General features: G+C 44.8%; 4 protein-coding genes across 8 annotated transcripts; 2 read left to right on the top strand and 2 right to left on the bottom strand.

Annotated features, from left to right (window-relative positions):
• The first annotated feature begins 22 nt into the window (after nucleotides 1-22).
• On the top strand, nucleotides 23-2,115 carry LOC120974245 (uncharacterized). The gene is made up of 5 exons (XM_073507484.1): nucleotides 23-48; nucleotides 911-1,135; nucleotides 1,329-1,686; nucleotides 1,823-1,990; nucleotides 2,110-2,115. Exons 1-5 carry the CDS (start codon nucleotides 23-25, stop codon nucleotides 2,113-2,115), a joined length of 783 nt encoding a protein of 260 aa, XP_073363585.1.
• On the top strand, nucleotides 479-5,330 carry LOC120973815 (putative ubiquitin-like-specific protease 1B). Of its 5 annotated transcripts, none has more exons than XR_012203483.1 (7): nucleotides 479-1,135; nucleotides 1,257-3,676; nucleotides 3,819-3,997; nucleotides 4,115-4,213; nucleotides 4,314-4,660; nucleotides 4,777-4,849; nucleotides 4,960-5,330. XR_012203483.1 is itself a non-coding variant. In XM_040399994.3 (7 exons), exons 2-7 carry the CDS (start codon nucleotides 3,992-3,994, stop codon nucleotides 5,062-5,064), a joined length of 522 nt encoding a protein of 173 aa, XP_040255928.3. In that variant the 5' UTR covers nucleotides 502-3,676; nucleotides 3,819-3,991; the 3' UTR covers nucleotides 5,065-5,330. The 5 variants fall into 5 exon arrangements, 2 of the variants coding, with proteins under 2 accessions (XP_040255928.3, XP_040255926.3); XR_012203484.1 differs by having other exon boundaries at nucleotides 479-3,676; nucleotides 4,314-4,448; nucleotides 4,557-4,660; XM_040399994.3 differs by having other exon boundaries at nucleotides 502-3,676; nucleotides 4,314-4,448; nucleotides 4,557-4,660.
• Nucleotides 5,331-6,098: 768 nt separating this feature from the next.
• Nucleotides 6,099-9,663, bottom strand: LOC109777987 (protein FAR1-RELATED SEQUENCE 5-like). The gene is made up of 3 exons (XM_073507483.1): nucleotides 9,463-9,663; nucleotides 7,244-8,746; nucleotides 6,099-7,130 (listed from the first exon to the last, which is right to left on the bottom strand). The coding sequence occupies exons 1-3, from the start codon at nucleotides 9,661-9,663 to the stop codon at nucleotides 6,099-6,101; spliced, it is 2,736 nt and encodes a 911-aa protein (XP_073363584.1).
• A 646-nt stretch (nucleotides 9,664-10,309) lies between these two features.
• Nucleotides 10,310-12,541, bottom strand: LOC141042116 (uncharacterized). Its single transcript, XM_073509660.1, has 3 exons — nucleotides 11,651-12,541; nucleotides 11,239-11,474; nucleotides 10,310-11,115 (listed from the first exon to the last, which is right to left on the bottom strand). Exons 1-3 carry the CDS (start codon nucleotides 12,519-12,521, stop codon nucleotides 10,432-10,434), a joined length of 1,791 nt encoding a protein of 596 aa, XP_073365761.1. The 5' UTR covers nucleotides 12,522-12,541; the 3' UTR covers nucleotides 10,310-10,431.
• Nucleotides 12,542-17,537: the final 4,996 nt, after the last annotated feature.

Here is a 17,537-nt window from a genome sequence, read left to right as displayed (position 1 = left end):
CCGCGAGGAGGCGGCTGAAGACATGGACGGCGACAATCTGCAGGACAGGTACCTCGGATCCTTCTCCAAAATAATACGGAAATCCGCAGCAGAAATTCGTAGTAGAAAGGCCAGACGATCTATTTTAGGGGAGGCGGATCGCCGGCTCGCTAGAGTTTTAGGGGCGGGCTCGTCGGTAGACATCTATTTTTGGGAGAGGCGGGGTGGTCTTTGTTCTGGATCTGGAGCAGGAGTATTGCCAGAGCCCATACACTCTCTCCGGGATCTCGCGCTCGCAACTACCTCTGTTTCAAGCTTGTTGCAATCTTCCACGTCTTTTGCACTGCACCTTGCTGAAGGTCATCAGTGATGGCATGTGTGTGTGCTGCTGCTTTTTTGACAGGTTTCGGTGGTGCTCACGACTAATGCTGCAATGTCGTCGACTGCATGTGGATTTATGCAGACGGTTTGCTGCTGTTTTTATGTGTGTAGCAGGTCTGATGATGCAGAGATATGATTAGACGATTTTTTTTGCATTTGTAGTACTTGCGAGTTGTAGATTTTAGTGTAGTTTTGTCTATTGTTGTGTTTGTTCAGGAGGCAGTTGTGTTGCATTGCAGTACATGTTACCCCAGGATTTTTACCCATATTGCATGGAAATTGCAGAAGTAGTTGTTTGTGTTTGTTTTTATTTGATATCTGTTAGTGATAGCTATATAAGTTTTCCCTTTCAGAAGTTAGTGAAGATGCTACATTGCATTTTTTATGTGGCCTCCTAAAATGAATGACCAACCAGCATTTTCATGCAATGACCAAGTACATTTCAGATTTTTTTCACGAGTTTCAGATTTTTCATGCATTCCTTCTCTATAGCTTTTAGTGTTGTTAATGGGTGTTCTGAACATTTCCTTTTTGTTCTTTTTTTTTGCAGTGATCCAAAAATGGATGATGATGAATCTTCCGATAGGTCGTTTTCAACGCGCTTTTCAGCTAGCCGTTTGCGTGAGGTTGCAGAGAAGGAGCTGAATGCTAACAAGAGGGCAGTGCTAGAGAAGTCGAGTTTTGGTTCGTTGTTGAAGATCAGACCATTTTCTGTACCTCTTGAGCTGATTGACTGGGTAGTTATGAGAATTGACACTAAGCATTCTTTGTTCAGGTACCTTCAAATCACCCTCTGGCCCATTTCATTTTGTGTGTGTCTCTGTTGCAATGTTCTTTATTTGGAATTGCATAGCAATGTTCTTCGTCCTCAAATTTGACATGTGCCTTTTGGTCAGCCATAAAAAGAAGACTATATTGTTCACTAGAGACATGGTGCAAAATTTTTTTAATGTCCCATCCGGACCAAGGGTAGTGGAGCTGCTGAAGAGGAACGAACGTTGCGAGCTGCGCGACATATATCGAGAAGGCACAAGGGCTCCAATTAAGAAATCCATTTCTGTAATTAAGAAAGCATCGGATAATGATGTTGTTACTTTAGAGAGGACTTGGGTTCTTTTATGCCTTGCTCTCATGCTAGTTCCTGGCACCGGCAACATGGTCTCGTTGGACTACCTTGCTAGCTTGAAGGACTTGGATGAACTGAATGAGTTTGCGTGGGACGAGCATGTGTTGGCAACTGCGTTGAGGGAGGCGAGGAATTACCAACTAAAGAGGGAGGCTGGGGCAAGTGGCTTCTGGATAGGGGGCTGTCTACCTATGTTCGTGGTATGCCAAACGCAAATCATTTTTGTCTATGTTTTCATTGGTTCATATTTTTGCTTTACTTTATTTTATTTTGCTCGCAACAATCATATGTACGTACAACCTTCTGATTTGTTTTCTTTTTCAAAAATATATGTAGTTAATTTACATGGATTTCCTGGATGTGCCTCGGTCATTGATTAGTGAGGAGACGTTCAACTACTCGCTGCCCAGGGCTTGCTTTGTGTGCAATGCAGATTTTGAGCTTGTTAAAGAATTTGACAGGAACAAGCTCACCCTCGAGAAGGTTGATTTTGGAAAGCGCAATGTAAGAGCAGACCCAATCTTCCTTTTTTAAAGATTTCTTTCGGTGATAAACATCTTACTTTCTTCTTTTTGGTGATTGTTGTATGCAACATCGTCCTTTGTCTCAAACGCCATATGCAGTACTGAAGGCGGACAAGCAATGTGAGGGTCAGAATCAACATCATCCGGCAAATATCACTAATAGAGCTGACAAAGCCAACACTCAAGTCAGTGTTGAGGGTGATTTAGGTGCCAAGTTTCGCGTCTCTCTGGATGAGTGGCTGCAGCCACTCCCTTCCTGCCAAGAGTTAGAGGTAGAAATGCACTACCTTTTGTTAGTGCATGATTTTGCTTCTTTGTGTTCTTTTGATCTTCTTTTTTCATTTTTATTTATGCTTACCCCCATTTGTTTGTTTCTTATTTTCTGTGCCAGATACCTTTGCACTTGAAGCCTATATATGAGAAGCACAAAAATCTCTATGCGGCAGAGTTGAAGAAAGTTGTTACCTCTTTTGGGCAGGTCCTGCAGTCAACTTTCTGCAAGCGGTTGGGTCTCATGTTGATGGAAGCGCACTCCAATGCAGTGTCAAACCATGAGCACAGGAGTGAAGGTTTTGTCGCCCCAAGAGTCATTGCAACAAGCAGTGTCGAGCGCACGGGAGCGGTGACTTTTGGCACCCCAACAGCCACTGCAGCAGGCATTGCTATCCACTCTTCCAAGTGTCCATTATCGGATCCTGATTCCCGGGCAGAAGCAGGTGCTGATGATCAGAACAAGGCACAACCTGGTGGTGTAGTTGCTGCTCCCAAAGTAGTGGAGACCGGTGCATTAGCTGAGAAGGTTGGGGTGGAACCGGAACAGGGGGCGGGTCAAAGCACAAGCGTTGCTAAGCGTTCCAGGGCTGCTGCGTTGCAACAAGGTGAGAGTAGCAATCATTCTCATGGGAAGGATTGTGTGGAGCAGGAGGAAGTTATACATCAGGGCGGAAAGGTGACCCCCAAAGATGCTTGCAACATGGATCCTTCGGGAGCTTCTGATAAGGTTGAAACACCAGTTCTTTCCCAGGGCACGGTGCAGGCAATGATGGTAACTGCCTTGGAGTGGGAAGATGGCCCATCTTGTGCTCTTTTCTCGGAGGGGACCGAAGACTATGAGTGGATGAATCAAAAAGTAGACATACCAGTCAAGCATGTGCAGAATTCAATCCCATCAGTGCCAAACTTTGACAACACTCCTCAAGTTGAAAGGCCTAGCAACCTCCCAACCGCAACATTTGACACAGCTCCAAAGCTCCCTAGGGCAAACGACATTCCGGGGCCTGTGTTTGATGTGTCCCCCATCTCATTCAAAAACGCTTCCTCCGATGGACCTCAAGGTTTTTTCTTGCTTCAGAACACAAGCTCCTTTTTATCTAAGAGTTTTCTCAGTGCGTTTCCTTTTTGCATTCTCATTTTTCTTTCTGTTTTTTGTGTTGTTGCAATGTTGTGCAGTAGTAGTGGATTTGCACGAGACAACCGAGGCGAATGTTGAGGTCAGGGGTGAGTCCAACAGTCTTGGTAAACAGTCAAAGAAGAAAAGGGTGGCTGTCTCCCCAGACAATGTGCCAACGATGAAGAAGATTAAGGTTGATGCACACGGTGATGCCTTACACCATCAGTATGTAATGACCAGATACAAGACAAGAAAACCAAAGAAAAACGAGCTTCTGTGAGTCATATGATGATGCTTTTCTATTACTCATTTTTGCCTGAAATCTTTATTTTTTGTGTTTCCATAGATGAAAGAGTTTGATATGTGAGCATATCTCTTGCTGTTTTTATCTAAAATCAACACAAATTTTCTTTTGCAGGCCCGACTTCATTGAAATAGATGGCTTCCATACATCTCTCGAGAATTTTCATGCATCTCTAAAGCCAAGAGCGGAGATTGACAATGAGGTCATGACCTTATACCTGAAGACATTCAACTATGATCAGTCAGTGAAGAAGAAGAAGCCAAAAAAAATTTGTTTTCTCAGTGTTGATGAGTGTTAGTGTTCAAATCTGTTTTTTTTCTATCTGTTTGTTTCAATGCTTTTTTGATTTATCATATAGTTGTGGTCTGCCCTCTAATATTATTGTTTTGTTTTGTGATTTTCTCCATCAGTTGAAACTCAGTGCTGAGCCAGATGTGTTTGATCTGAAGGTGTGCGAAAAAGAATTTAAGAATGCTTGCTTACAAAATCACATTTCAAAATCTGACCTGGTAAGTTCTTATCTTGTTCCATCTTGCATTCTTTTTCTATTTTTTTACATTTTTTTTCTAAATGGATTTTCTGGTTCTGCTTTGTTTTGATGCATTGCAGCTATTCTTCATGGTTGTACACAAAAGGCACTGGGCAGTAGTAGTTGTTAACATCACCCAAAAGGAGTTCAATATCTTTGACTCCATTAGGAACTCGGAAGACCTTTTTGAGATGGACAGGATCACTAAGAATGTGGTAATGCTCCTGTTGGAGTTTGGCGCAACAAATCTTTTCCTTCTTTTTGCTTTTCCACACCGCACACTTATGCATTTTGTTTGTCCATGTTTTATCGGGTTTGATCAGGTCGCAAACATCAAGAGTGTTGCAATGAGGGAGCCACTTTTTAAGCACAATCTCGAGTCTTACTCGCTATTCACCCCACTTGATTACCCTCAACAAAAAACTTAGTAAGCATTTATATCCCAGCAGAATATGTGTTTATTTTGCATTTAGAGACATTTTTCTCTTTTTTCACCTAAAGCTGCTTTTGCATTTTATAACTATATACCTTCTATTTTTTCAGCTATAACTGTGGCTACTATAGTATTTTATACATGGAGAATTGGGATGGCCTTGTTATGCTGTCATTTGGCGAGGTATTTTCTTTAGATAGCAAACCATATTTTTTTTTGTAATTCTTCTCAACTTGATTGGGATCTGTTTCATGACTAAATTTTTACTTGTTTCCTGTCTTATTGCTTCCTAGGATTACATCCCAAACCTTCGGAAACGCATTGCAGCAGATCTGTTGAGACACCCAAGCAACAAGTTGGACCCCGCGCATCAGCTGAAGCTGCTTCTTCAGCATTAGATGGGTGTTTTCGAGCTTCTGCAACAGGAGGAGTCATGGCGGCGGTGGCCTAGTACTGCTGACGCGAGTTATTGTAGCTAGCTAGACTGTAGTTGGGAGCATGTTCTTGTCGCCAGCTCGAGTGTAGTTGAGATCTTGTTCTTCTAGCCAGCTCAACTGAACTTTTTTCACAATGCAACTCTGAATGAAGCACAGGAATGTTTCAGTGTGTGACTGTATGCAAGGATTTGTTTTTTGTGAAGCCTATTCAAGATTGTTTGTCAGCTTATGCAAGGATTATTTGTTTTTTACTTGCCTTTTCAAGAAGACTGTTGATATACTTTGACTGTACCTGGCTTGAGATCTTTTTTTTCTCACAAGTAGTTACAGTGTATCTGCTAGCATCTCTATTACTCATATGGAATTAGTAATTACAGTGAATATACACCTTTTTTTATATGGATTTAGTAATTACGGTGAAGTTCGACATCATCAATGAAAGTCAATACACTGTACTCACACATGTAATCGTGTGTGAAGTTGAATAATCGCAACAATAGGGTGGGGTTGGGGCGATTGTCGGGCTGTTGTTTCTCTTCATCTTCATAACTTTTCAATCTCACTAAAACAAAAGGAAATGTAATGCAATATCCTTTCTATGTGGCAACGGGCATGTCAAAAGTTTTTGCTGCAGTTTCTCCAGTGTGTTTTTTATGGAAAAGTTTTTAAAACAGGATGCTTCAATGTACTTGTATGTTTAAGTAGCCAGCAACAACATCATGCATTGTTGTCCCAAGGAAACCTTTCAAAATAAAAGCTACAATGGTGGAAGTACAATGAGCCAGCAACAATATCATAAGCAACAAGGGGAATTGTAATTTCAGAAAAAGAAGAACATTATATCAGGCACAACTCAATGCATGATGAAATAACTACTTTTTGTCCTCTAATGTAAATTGCACCATTCTCTTTGTCAAGAAACTAATCTATGTAACCAATATTACAAATGTGTAGTAGCAAGAGAGTTTTCTTTTTCTTTTTCTGGTCGAAGTTGATCACAGCCTAAGCTCTGTTGCTCTAGCCATGCTAGCATCTGTCTTCATTGCAGCTTTTAGGTAGGGACATTCTTGCACAGCATGACCTTGCTCTTCACAGTAGGGACATTTTTTGACCCCCATTGCAGCCTTCAAGTACTGGCATGTTTGGACACCGTGACCTTCTTCGTTGCAGTACGAACAAGGAGGCGCTTTCTTCTTTGGTCCAGGTTTTCCTCTGGGCTTGGTTTGCTTCTTTTCATCTTTCTTAGCTTTATTCTTATGTGCATCTTCTCGTTGCTCAAGCAGAGTCTTTCTCCTCTTTGATTTTTCAGTCAGACGCCCTTTTTTTGGAACACGTGCGGGGTTCTGAAGCATGGCATCGCCATCAGGTTGCGGCACAGTGGTTGGCTCGGGGGTTTGTTGTTGCTGTTGCATTGCTTGCGGCTGATTTGCTTCCTGCTGTTCTGGGAGCGCCCCTTGCTTTGCTGCAGCTATGAGGGGCTCAAGTTGGTGAGCTGCATCATTCATTATTTTGTAGGCAAGATCATTGCTGCAAGCTTGTGAAGCCAACCATGTATACTTTCTGCACAAGGCGTTGTACTTGAGAGTGTTGGTTGCAGGGTGCCCAAAATCTAGGAGACATCCACCACCGCTCATTGCCGTTGTCGCAGCTTCTGACCACCTCTCTAGCATGTATCTTTGTGGAATTTTTTGGACATTGAGATGCACCATTACCCTTATGATGTGTGCACAAATAATCCCATTCATCTCAAAACAGTTGCAGCTGCATTCAAACTTCTCCTCTGCCAACACAACATTCACTGAAAATATTCGGGGGTTCTCAAAGTAATTTGAGTGCAGCTCAAACCTCATGCTTGCATTGTCAAGAGCAGGGGCCAGGTTCATGATGAAGCCTGTTGATGCCATGACCTCTTTTTGAAACTTGAGAAACACGCTTCGGGTATAGAAGTGAACTGCTTGGCGCTCAAAGTTGTACCTGAATGTTGCAATGAAAAGGTCAATGATTTTGAGTTTTTCAAGTTCCCTGTTCTAACTTTTTCTCTCTACAAAGCACACACATACCTTGAGTAAAGTGGTGCAGTTGTTGCGTGGCCTATGAAAGCTTGATTGTCTTCACGGTCCAACATTGTTTCTTGAAGCACCTCATATTGTTGTACAAATCTCCAGACAGAGTCTTGAGGGTTGACAAATATCTTGAAGTAGGAGTTGAGACCCTCAGACCGCCCTGTAGTGCTTGTAAATGGGAAGAAGTTCTTTCGGAAGTATGCTGGAGCCCATGTCTCTCGCTTACGCCACATGTTGCTTAGATGTCTGTTGTCAACCAATTCAAAGCAATGCAGCATATGCTGCCAATTCTCCTCGAACTCATCCACCGTCTCCGAATCATTGATAACCCCATAGAAAACCTGCTCAAAATTTTCATCCATGCTCAGGATCCTACCCAACTTTTCCCTTGCTTTTCGCTGGACGTGCCATTTGCAGCACCTATGCACTGTGTTTGGGAAGACATCTTTTATTGCTGTTTCCATTGCCTTGTCCTGGTCAGTCATTAGGTTCAATGGGTGCTCATTATTCATTGCAATCATCCAATGTTGAAACACCCACTTGAAAGTTTCTATTTGTTCATTTGGCACCAAGGCACAACCTAGCAGCCCGTTTTGCAAGTGGTTGTTCACACCAACAATAGGAGCGAAAGGCAGATTGTACCGATTTGTGCAAAATGTTGTGTCAAAGAACACACAATCTTTGTACTTTGGGTACAATGCTCTTGTCCTTCCATCCACCCAAAACAGAGCTGTCACTTCGTTTGTTTCTTTGTCAACTTCTGTTGCGTAGTAGAATTGAGCATTCTCAGCTTGACGCCTCTTAAAGTAAGCAACCGTCATATCCATGTCCTGAAATGACTGATTTTGTCGCAGCTTGGAATGCGCATTTGAAACATCCCTCTTCACATATGGCAGTTTCCTCCGGTCTCCGCCATGGACCATTCCAAGCATTCCCATGCAATTTGTAGTTGACAAGTTTACATCATGCATTGTCATCAGTAGTTGGTAATCTTCTTCTGGAATTTTGCGGTGTGAGCGGTAGAACCTCACAATCTCCTCATGCTGCATCAAAGGGTGTGTATGCTGTGCAACAAAGTAGGTAACAACCCACTTATTGCCCCTGAGGCCAACAATCATATGAGCTTTGCAATCATAACGCATAATCCGATTCCTCTGACGCTTGACTGTCACATCCATTTCAACCCCGGCCTGCTTGCTTGATGAGCTTCCCCCTGCTGCAATTCCTTCCGAGTGGCTGCTTGTCTCACATGTAGTCTCCGGTTTGCCAGCATGCACACATTGGAAGACCCTCTTGATAAGTTGTTGTGGACCTTTCTTCTGGCTGTTCTTTGAGGAAGCTATGCGTGAGCCAAAACCCGTTCCAAATGCGTAGTCATTATAGAACTTTTGGGCATCTTCAATTGAGTCAAATTCCATGCCAACATAGGGCAGAAGTGGCTGAGATGAAATATCATCATCCTCATCTGCATCATGCATTCCACCGTGAGTGTTTAGGACACCACCTGAATCCCCACCACCATGACTCGTGAAAGGTTGCTGAACAAAACTCTCCTCATTTGCCGCCCCATCTTCGGTATGCTACATCATTGCAACAACAGTAGAACAACACCATCAGTAGCAGTTGAACAGTATTTGAGGTCAACATTTCTTTGCAAGAGAAACATTTTTTATAGATGAAACATCAACATGTATATCAGTAGTATATTTTTTCATTGCAGCATGTTTATAAGATCTATAGGTAGTACTGTAGTAGTACATTTTACGACATTTTTTGGTGCTGCATAACTTTTTTATCAACTTCAAATAACATTTTTTTTTCATCATAGAGTTTTTGTGCTTGCTGAAATCCATAGACTAACACCACTATAACATGCATAAGGTCTCTAATCTACTACTTTTTTTGCTATTTTCAGCAGCAAAAATATTTTTCTGAAGCTGAATTTTCAACATTTTTTTTGCAATATCTGAAATCTAAAGCAAAGCAAACATTCAGTAGTCTTACATCCTCTGAATTTAAAGCAAGCAAACATGCAGTGCTGTTGCATTCTCTGAATCAAAGCAACATTCAGGGTCACTGAAAGTAACCTTTTCCAATTTTACACAACCTTTTTTTCTTGTTACTGAACTGAACCAAAGCAACATAATGTGTAGTTTCAAACATTTTTGTTTTTTCTACTTTTTGTGAATTAAAACCAATTAGCATAGCAACATCCAATGAGCATAACTGGCAAATGTCAATGCAGCACATAAACAAGTGGAGGATTTTAGAGGATTTGGCAGCAGGGGAAGCTCACCCAATTTGCAGCGGATCCAGCCGGAGGAGCATCAGAGAAAACAATTGGAGGATCTCGGTACATGCACGTAGCAGAACTTTGTCGCCTGAGATCAAAGGCGCTCGCCGGAGCTGAAGTTGTCCGCCGGGGAACAGCCGAACCCTCGCCGGAGCTACCACCTATGGCGGAGTAGGCCATGTCTCTGGCGATGTGGTGCGCCATCGCGGGCAGGGGGTGGGGGGTGGGGTTGGGGAAGAGGTGGAGGGAAGGGGAGGCGGCCGCCGGATCGCGACCGATCCCCGGTGGGGCGAAGCGCCCGCGATCTGCGGGTGGGGATCGACCTATTCCCGTTTCATTGCAACCGCTCGCGTGGAGGTGGGAGCGTGCGCGTGGTTCAGCTCGCGTGGATCGGACGGACCAGCGTTGTTCGATCGGACGGATGCGAACGCGGTTTACAAATCCAGCATATCACCCGACCTACGCCTAGCTGCCGCCGATCAAAATTCACCAAGTCGATAGTTATCCCCATTCTCATCGAAAGATCAGGTCGCTGTCACATCATGCAAAAAAATGTCACCCCTAGTTTTGTTGTGAATCGAATAGAACAGTGGCACTTTGTGAAATGCTTTCACACAAACAGCTTCAGAATTTGCATGGGCGTGGCCCTAGCAGTGATCGATTGCTTGATGACACAGTGACACACATCCAAACAAGGCCTTAATCCACTTGCCTCTAGCCGTAACCACTCTCGAAGAGTTTTAATCCCGCTAACACACAAATATACATACAGCAAAATAAAAAATATTGCCAAATGAAGCTAAATGAAAGTTGGTAAAAGAAAGGAAGAAAACTAGATAGAATAACGATGCAAATCAAACACTCGAGTGCGAGCAGGTTGATATACGCAGAATTTGATTTTGACAAACCACTAGCATAACAAGTCCTATTATAGTCAGTACACAAATAGTTGGATCAATACACTCAATTTTTTCAATCCCGCCCTGCGGCATAGCCCTCCACCAACAGATCCAACTTTTCCTTTACAAGGAGGGACCAAGCAACAGTAACCTCGACCGTAGAGTTGTCAACTTCACATGATAGGTTGCTTGTTTGGCAATGTTGGACACCGAAGTCCACATGACCCTCTACAGGTTTACAACCAGCTTCCGGGTAAGCCTGTATGACAAGCCTCAGTGTTCCTTGTAACTCCACTGGAACAACATTTCTCGACAGATGAAGGTAACCATTTGATCCTACATCCATATTTTCACCACGATAATCAAGCAAAACAACTTCCCTAGAAGTGGGACCGATATTCCTTGTTGCAGCAGACCAGGAGCAAGCAACTTTGCATCCACATTTGAAAGGCCAACCCCCTTCAACAACGTGAACACCCACAATGGTGGCCTGGACGGCTGTATCAAACTGCTCAAAGGTTAATTCTGCATCACACCAGCAGCCACGGATGAATATTGAAGAGATGCTATCAACAGTTGCGGGCCTCAGTTGACGGACATTTAAATCATAATATGCACTGTCATAAAGGTGGTTGCAAGAACTGATCAATGGTGTATCTTCTTCGGCCCCCTCATTTATTTTGAGTTCAACTTCAAAGTCAACAGTGTCGACAGCAAAAATTGCACGAGATGGTCCAGTCAAGCATAGAGAAGAATCCTGCAAGGATCATATCATTATTCTTGATTGCAATGATTTCCTAGGAAAGCACTCCAGTGGACTAGGAAAGTAGGAAGAGGAAACAAAGAAAAATGAGGAGCAAACTGAATGTATAGTACATACTTGTTTATCGAGTTTTTGGTAGTTATGCCTTGATCGAGAGAATATAATGTTGCGGTTGCGGTCCACCGTGTCTCGAGCAACGATCACACCATACACTTTGAGTGGCCACTTCAAGGTTTTTCCTTTCTTTTCCAAAATCCTGATGGAATAGATCAACAACGTGCGCCCCGCAATAGCAGCAGGGGATGGGATGGCACGAGGTGTGCAGTGGGTAAAGAACATAGGGCTCAATGTAGCTGCATCAACAAAGTGTCAACCGTCAGAAATCTCACATGAATGAGTAAACTATTATCTTTTCTACATTCAAGGAGAAATGAAGTTAGTGATCTGCTAAAATTTTGTAACAAATGGAAGCAAACAGATGATACAAATTTAATTGATGAGTAAGCTGAGTAGCATTGAAGTTTTTTACTTGTATCTTCCAAGCCACCGCACCCTCCAATCTTGCTACCCCATACACGTTCCCAGCAGTCATATTCTTCGCCGAAACTTTTCTGTTCATCAGCTATCACCTTTTCGAGATACTCCAATGTGGGTCTATCCTCCTCCTCCTCATCATCATCCTCATCTTCATCCCCATCCTCATCCTCACCCTCATCTTCATCTTTATCTTCATCTCCGTTTTCAATCAGCGCCAACTTGTTCTCATAACGAGAGCAAAATCTCAAGTACTTGGTGAGACTGCATATTTCGCTGGGAATCTCCTCGTCATCATCATAACAATCATCATCACTCTCAACCTCACTCTCAATCTCCTCATCGTCATCACCACAGTCATCGTCACCCTCAACCTCACTCTCACTCTCAACACTCCTGCCCTCGCTATATGGGTCGAAATTCTCCACACTCTTACTCTCAGCAGCCTCGGTATCTTGGTAGAAATCCTCCGAGTTCCGCTGTAATCTGTATGTAGTGCTAAGCAGCTCGGAGGCCTGGTGAAAGGAGACGCTGGGGGCACCGGATTTGCGCAGAAAATACGCCATAGACAACATCCGGTGGCCCAACTCCTCCATACCTTGCAAGATGTTGTCGAGTTCTTTCTCGGGTAGCTCCATTGTGCTCGATTCCATCAGTTCGGACGCCGTTTCCTTGGCCGCTTTTCCGGTGATCATCCAAGACGATTTACTGCTTTCCTCTTTGTGTATCCGCCTCCACCCAGAAAGGCTAGGAGTAAGTGAGTCAAGCACGTCTTTGCGCTCCATCCCCACGGATACCATCTCCTTCATCCGGTCCTTAATCGCCCAGGATTCCCAGTCGATCTCCTTGCCGGATCCCCTCTCCATCTCCTTGCCACCGGCTGTCGCTCTCCTCTCTGGTTTTTTGGGGGATTGAGATGAGGTAGCAGGCTTTCCACGCTGGGGCACTCGCAGCCGCCGCCGCCGCGTAGATTATCCTTTTGTTGTTGTTGTTCAGGGGAACCGTCCCCGTCTTGATCGAGTAGTATTATATGGTTTCAACGAGACGGCCGGATTATACTATGACTAGTGCAGTTTTCCGGTACTGTTATGCGATCGGTTGTGGTTTTTGTTACGTGATCGGTCGTCCCACTGCCCACCCCGCGAGCCCACGTCCCTCTCCACTTTTCCTCACGACACCGATCCAATCTTTCTGGCTCTCTCCCGGAAACTGATTCTGTACATCCGGATGTAGACAGCCAACGCATCAACCTCCATGCGCGCGCGACGCGTGTCCACTAGGGCCCACGCACCGCGTATCCTCTTCCTCGTTATCCCGATGAAACATTTTCCAGCCGCACGTCTCAACGCCCGCCCTTCTCGTCTCTCTCTCCCTCTGAATCATGGATCTCACCATCGGACATTCTAGGCCACCATGGTTGAGGGCGACGACTGCTTCCGTTGACGGGTGCTGCAGGGCTGGACGTGTGAGCTGCTGCAAGAAAGGAGGGTGCCGGTGCCGTGAGATAGCTAGTGCTGCAGGTGGTGCGGGATGTCGACGACCACGGCGCAAAAAGCGTGCTGTGACGGCGTCGAACAACCACGGCGATGCTGCCTCAAGGCGCGCATCAATGGCCGCGGCCCCCGGAGTCGAATAACCGCGGCGATGCTGCAACCACGCCGCTGGCCGCGATGATGCTGAGACCGCGTCGACGACCATGACGGGGCAGCGCCGGAAGCATCGGATGCTGCGAGGTCGCTCGCCGACCGAAGCACCGGTGCTGCAAGGATACTCGCCCGAAGCATCGGATGCTGGGAGGTCGCTCGCCGGCGGGAGCACCGGTGCTGCGAGGTCGCTCGCCGGGAAGCATCGGGATGACGTGAGGCCGGCTGCTGCGACGAGGGTTGCAGCAACGGTGGCTATCGGGCGAGCCTGCTACTGTGACGAGGTGTCACGGTAGTGGTGAACGGCGACGAAGCCGGCTGCAGCAAGCGGTGGTGGTCGGCGGTGAAGCCGGCTGGGTTGCTGCAGACGAGAAGGTGGTCGGACGACGGCGTTCTGGCTGCTGCGGTGGCTGCTTCAGAAACGTCGGCTGCTGCGATGGTCGTGGTCGTCGGCGTCGGAGAGCCGGCTACAGCGACAAAGCGCAGGGGTAGAGAATTTTATGGAAGGTTACGTAACCCTACGTAGAACGTTTCGTAGGTGTAGAATTATCGCGCGTGACGAGTTTTGGGGATGACGAAGTGAAGGAAAAGCAAACGTTGACTCATCCAACGGCTATAAGGAGGCGGATCGGACGGCGGACCTGGATGATCTTTTTTCCTCCCTACATCCGGATGGCACCTAGCGCTGGCCCTCCGTCTCCCTCGTGGGTTGTGTCGCTACGCCGTCCGCGTTCCCATCCATGTTCCCCGTTCGGCCGTTCGTCGGTGCTCAAGGCCGGACGAAGCCGGCCGGCACCAGCGCGTCCGCGTGCCGAGAGTGGCTTGATGACGTCTCCAGCCAACTGCCAGTCATTGACCATGCAACTGCCGGTCGAGCTTGCTGCCGGGCTGGAAGCGAGCGACTTCCCCGCGGGTTCCTTCCAGTTGTGAGGATGCCAAATCTGTGGATGGCAACGATGGTGACAACCCCAACCCATTGGCATGGCTTCCCGCGGGCTCCCTGGAGAGGGCATTGGGGTGGCCGTGGTGGCCTGGGTGCGTTATAGGGGCACGTGCTGTCCCACTTGAGCGGCTCGGCCTCGGCGCTGGAGAGCGTGTTGTCCGGCCTGCGGCGTGCCGATGGTGGTGTGGCCGTTGTACGCAGAGCAACGGATGAGGGTCATGGTCCTGCTAGGGAGAGGATCGGGGTGGCAGTGGCACTGCTGCTGCCTCGGAGGGAGGCCGATGCCATGGTGGTGCGCGGCGAGATTGTAGGTGCATATGAGCTCATGGTGGGTGTGGAAAAAGTACCTCGGGTTGACCAGCACCGCATCAAAACAAGGCGAAGAAGCAAATCAGCCGACACAACTCTCGCCGGACGCCTCTATGGAATGGAGACCCGATACAAGTGTTGCCATGCATCTCAGTCAGGTCAGCAACACGTTCACCTCTACCCGTCAGATTCAGAATTATTTTTGCATAGCTATCGGTGTGCATCTTTGATGTGTGCCCCCAACAGTATCTTTTTATTTCTGTTTAATTAATGTTGTGTACTGCATGCTACTATGTTGTGACTGTGGTGGTTTGCTTTATATATAAAGCTAGGTGCAAAAAAAATTCAGTAAAGAATTCAATAGACTAGGAGTTGGAAAGCACGTGCCAACCACTGCAACTTTTTAATACTTGCTATGCGCATGCTATCTGACATGTTGATATGTATTATCTCCTCGCAGTATCATGTACTACCTATGTTTCGAAGTCTAAGACGTTTTTGCAGTTTAAATTGAACTGTAAAAACATCTTACATTTAGAAACAGAGTGTGTGAGCTTTTGCCCTTTGAAAAAATAAGTTGTGTAATGCATGTGTTTCCTTATGTATCAAAGAAAATTGATTGGCACTTTAAGCTATATAGGTCTGGTGTGCAAGCAAGCTAGAAGAAATTTCATCCGAGCATCCAAAGGACGATCTTGATGAAATCCCACAAGAAATTCAGTGTACACTATCCGCAAAAAAAAAAAAAAAAAAAAACAGTGTCCACTGTGCGAAGAGGAGAAAATGATGCTTTGTTGGTTCTAGAACGATTGCTCAAATCACCCAGGAGCAATACATGCAGTACATGCTGTTGGAGTTAACCTTGTTGTACAGGTTTATTTCACTTTGATTTATTAGTTGCATGCATATTAGAGTAGAGCATAGCACGTTTAATCATGCCAAGTTGTGAGTGCCGCATTAGGCTGTGCAAGCAGGGTCTTGCGGACGAGACTTGCCTGCGCCCGCGCGTGCGTCTATCCATGCTCCAGCCTACGTGGCTTGATTTGATTGAAATAAAATAAGGCAAGGGTCCACCCTGTTAAAATCAGGGGGAGTGATTAGATTAGGAAGGAAAAAGAAAAAACAATAGCCATAGGATGAAGTGGGAGCAGGATGGGAGCATGAGGAGGGAGCAGGCAAGCCAGATCCGCGTCTTGCATGCATTGTTAGTTAGAGTGGTGCATATGTGGTTGCATGGATAAGGCTGGCTTAATTGCGACGCTAATGGTCAGACGTGGAGACTACAGGATATGAGAAGATGGCCGAGTCGTGAGATCATTAAGTGGCCATTTCTATCGGCTAGTTGAGTGTGTTTAGTGGACAGGCAGTTATGAGCTTGGCCGTGTGTCCTATGTGTGCTACCTACTTAAGTTGTAATCAGCCGTGAGAAGAAAATAAGAGGAAAACGGCACAAAGTTGTGTGCGTGTCAGACTTGCGTGTGTTCTTCTTCTACCTGTTGTGTGTGTTGTTTCTTCTTCCTCCTAAGAAACCCAAGACGTGCTTGGATCGAGCTACCTGCCTGCTTGCTTGGCTTTGCACGTCCGCGGGTATTGCTCCTGGGTGATTTGAGCTGCGGTTTAGGTGGCAATATGCTTAGCCTGTACTTTCCCTGTACGCATCTACTCCGAAGAAGCTAATGCATGTCTGGATTATGAAGGTTACTCATGACCAATCAGTTGGCTCTCACAAAAATAATAAACAAGGCTGGCCTTTTTTTGCGCTTAACATGGTGAGAGCGAACGTTCAAAAAAAGAAGTGTAGCCTGCTGATTAAACCATCCATAACTAATTTGTTTTTTTCCCTCGTACCAGGACTACATGTATTGCATTGTCATCTATAGCTAATTATTTGAAACTAGCGGTCGATAATATCATGCATTGCTGTCAAGAGCTTTATATACTTATTTTTTGTGAAACAAGAGCTTTATATACTCCATATCACACTGCACCCTTACATAAATAGATTGGGTACAAAGGCTAAACGAAGAAGCATGTAATGGTCTGAAGACATACATTCTACACACGCTACACTATTTAAAAAATAAAGAGGAAATCCATTCCTAATTTAACTGATGAGAAAAAAGGACTTTGTGGAAAATAACAGAACCGTACAGGAGCACGTGTCAAGGTAAAAATATAAAAAATGTACTTTTTATTAAATAGAGCAGTAAAACTACATGCATTAGTTAATTCATTCGTAAATACATAGACATGCCCTCAAAGGGTCAGGTAATTTTAGCAATTATTGATGAATACATACGTACCATATTGCATTAGATAGGTAAGAAAATGTGCCTAACACTATTTGATATAATATACAGCAATTATATGCCACAGATAGACAAGCGATAAAGTCATTTGGTCAAAGCAAGCAAGGTGCGCATGGAAAAAGCATACATAAGTATGCTATTGCATTAACAGAGAAGCGCAAGCACAATTGGACAAGTGATAAATGTCAGTGGACGAAGACGAGCAAAATTTATGTACGAATCATCTAGTGTTCACATTTCATTTTTGAATTACACAACAAAAATATTGGTGAAAAGACAAACAGCAAAAGATGTGTAGTCAATGAGGAAAAAACTAAAGAATATATAAGGCTAGGGTTTTGCTTCGCAAGCCACATACATCGATGGCATTGTCTTTTCGTCGTCACACACCAAGATATTTAGCTACAACTTCATACCACTTTCTAAAAAGATTTCTTCTTATTAGAATACTTTATATAGTTTGAGTAACTTACCCTTTTGTATATTAGAATCCAATATGGTTTATTTGTGGGTCCAAACAAATGGCAAGAAAATATAACTACATATAATCAATTTAGATGTGTAACTATACGGACCCGAAATATTATATTTGCATGTGTGGAAGCATCTCTAGATATGACATTGCACAACACAATCGTGATAATGATGACACAGTTGTACTAGACATCAATGTTTGAT

This window comes from Aegilops tauschii, chromosome 2 (assembly GCF_002575655.3).
Source record: "Aegilops tauschii subsp. strangulata cultivar AL8/78 chromosome 2, Aet v6.0, whole genome shotgun sequence".
NCBI lineage: Eukaryota > Viridiplantae > Streptophyta > Magnoliopsida > Poales > Poaceae > Aegilops > Aegilops tauschii.
Note: the sequence above shows the minus strand (reverse complement) of the source record. Positions and strands in the feature narration are given on the sequence as shown.

Excerpts from the sequence above, each read along its gene's own strand:
- LOC120974245 (XM_073507484.1), top strand. The coding sequence starts at position 23 with ATGGACGGCGACAATCTGCAGGACAG. Across the intron at positions 49-910 it reads GGCGACAATCTGCAGGACAG|TGATCCAAAAATGGATGATG; the intron begins GTACCTCGGATC and ends TTTTTTTTGCAG. Across the intron at positions 1,136-1,328 it reads ACTAAGCATTCTTTGTTCAG|GGTAGTGGAGCTGCTGAAGA; the intron begins GTACCTTCAAAT and ends ATCCGGACCAAG.
- LOC120973815 (XM_040399992.3), top strand. Across the intron at positions 4,214-4,313 it reads ACATTTCAAAATCTGACCTG|CTATTCTTCATGGTTGTACA; the intron begins GTAAGTTCTTAT and ends GATGCATTGCAG. Across the intron at positions 4,661-4,776 it reads TACCCTCAACAAAAAACTTA|CTATAACTGTGGCTACTATA; the intron begins GTAAGCATTTAT and ends CTATTTTTTCAG.
- LOC109777987 (XM_073507483.1), bottom strand. The coding sequence starts at position 9,663 with ATGGCGCACCACATCGCCAGAGACATGGCCTACTCCGCCATAGGTGGT. Across the intron at positions 8,747-9,462 it reads CTGGATCCGCTGCAAATTGG|CATACCGAAGATGGGGCGGC; the intron begins GTGAGCTTCCCC and ends GCAATGATGTAG. Across the intron at positions 7,131-7,243 it reads GATTTGTACAACAATATGAG|AACAGGGAACTTGAAAAACT; the intron begins GTGCTTCAAGAA and ends AGAAAAAGTTAG.
- LOC141042116 (XM_073509660.1), bottom strand. The coding sequence starts at position 12,521 with ATGGAGAGGGGATCCGGCAAGGAGATCGACTGGGAATCCTGGGCGATT. Across the intron at positions 11,475-11,650 it reads CGGTGGCTTGGAAGATACAA|CTACATTGAGCCCTATGTTC; the intron begins GTAAAAAACTTC and ends TTGTTGATGCAG. Across the intron at positions 11,116-11,238 it reads ACCAAAAACTCGATAAACAA|GATTCTTCTCTATGCTTGAC; the intron begins GTATGTACTATA and ends TGATCCTTGCAG.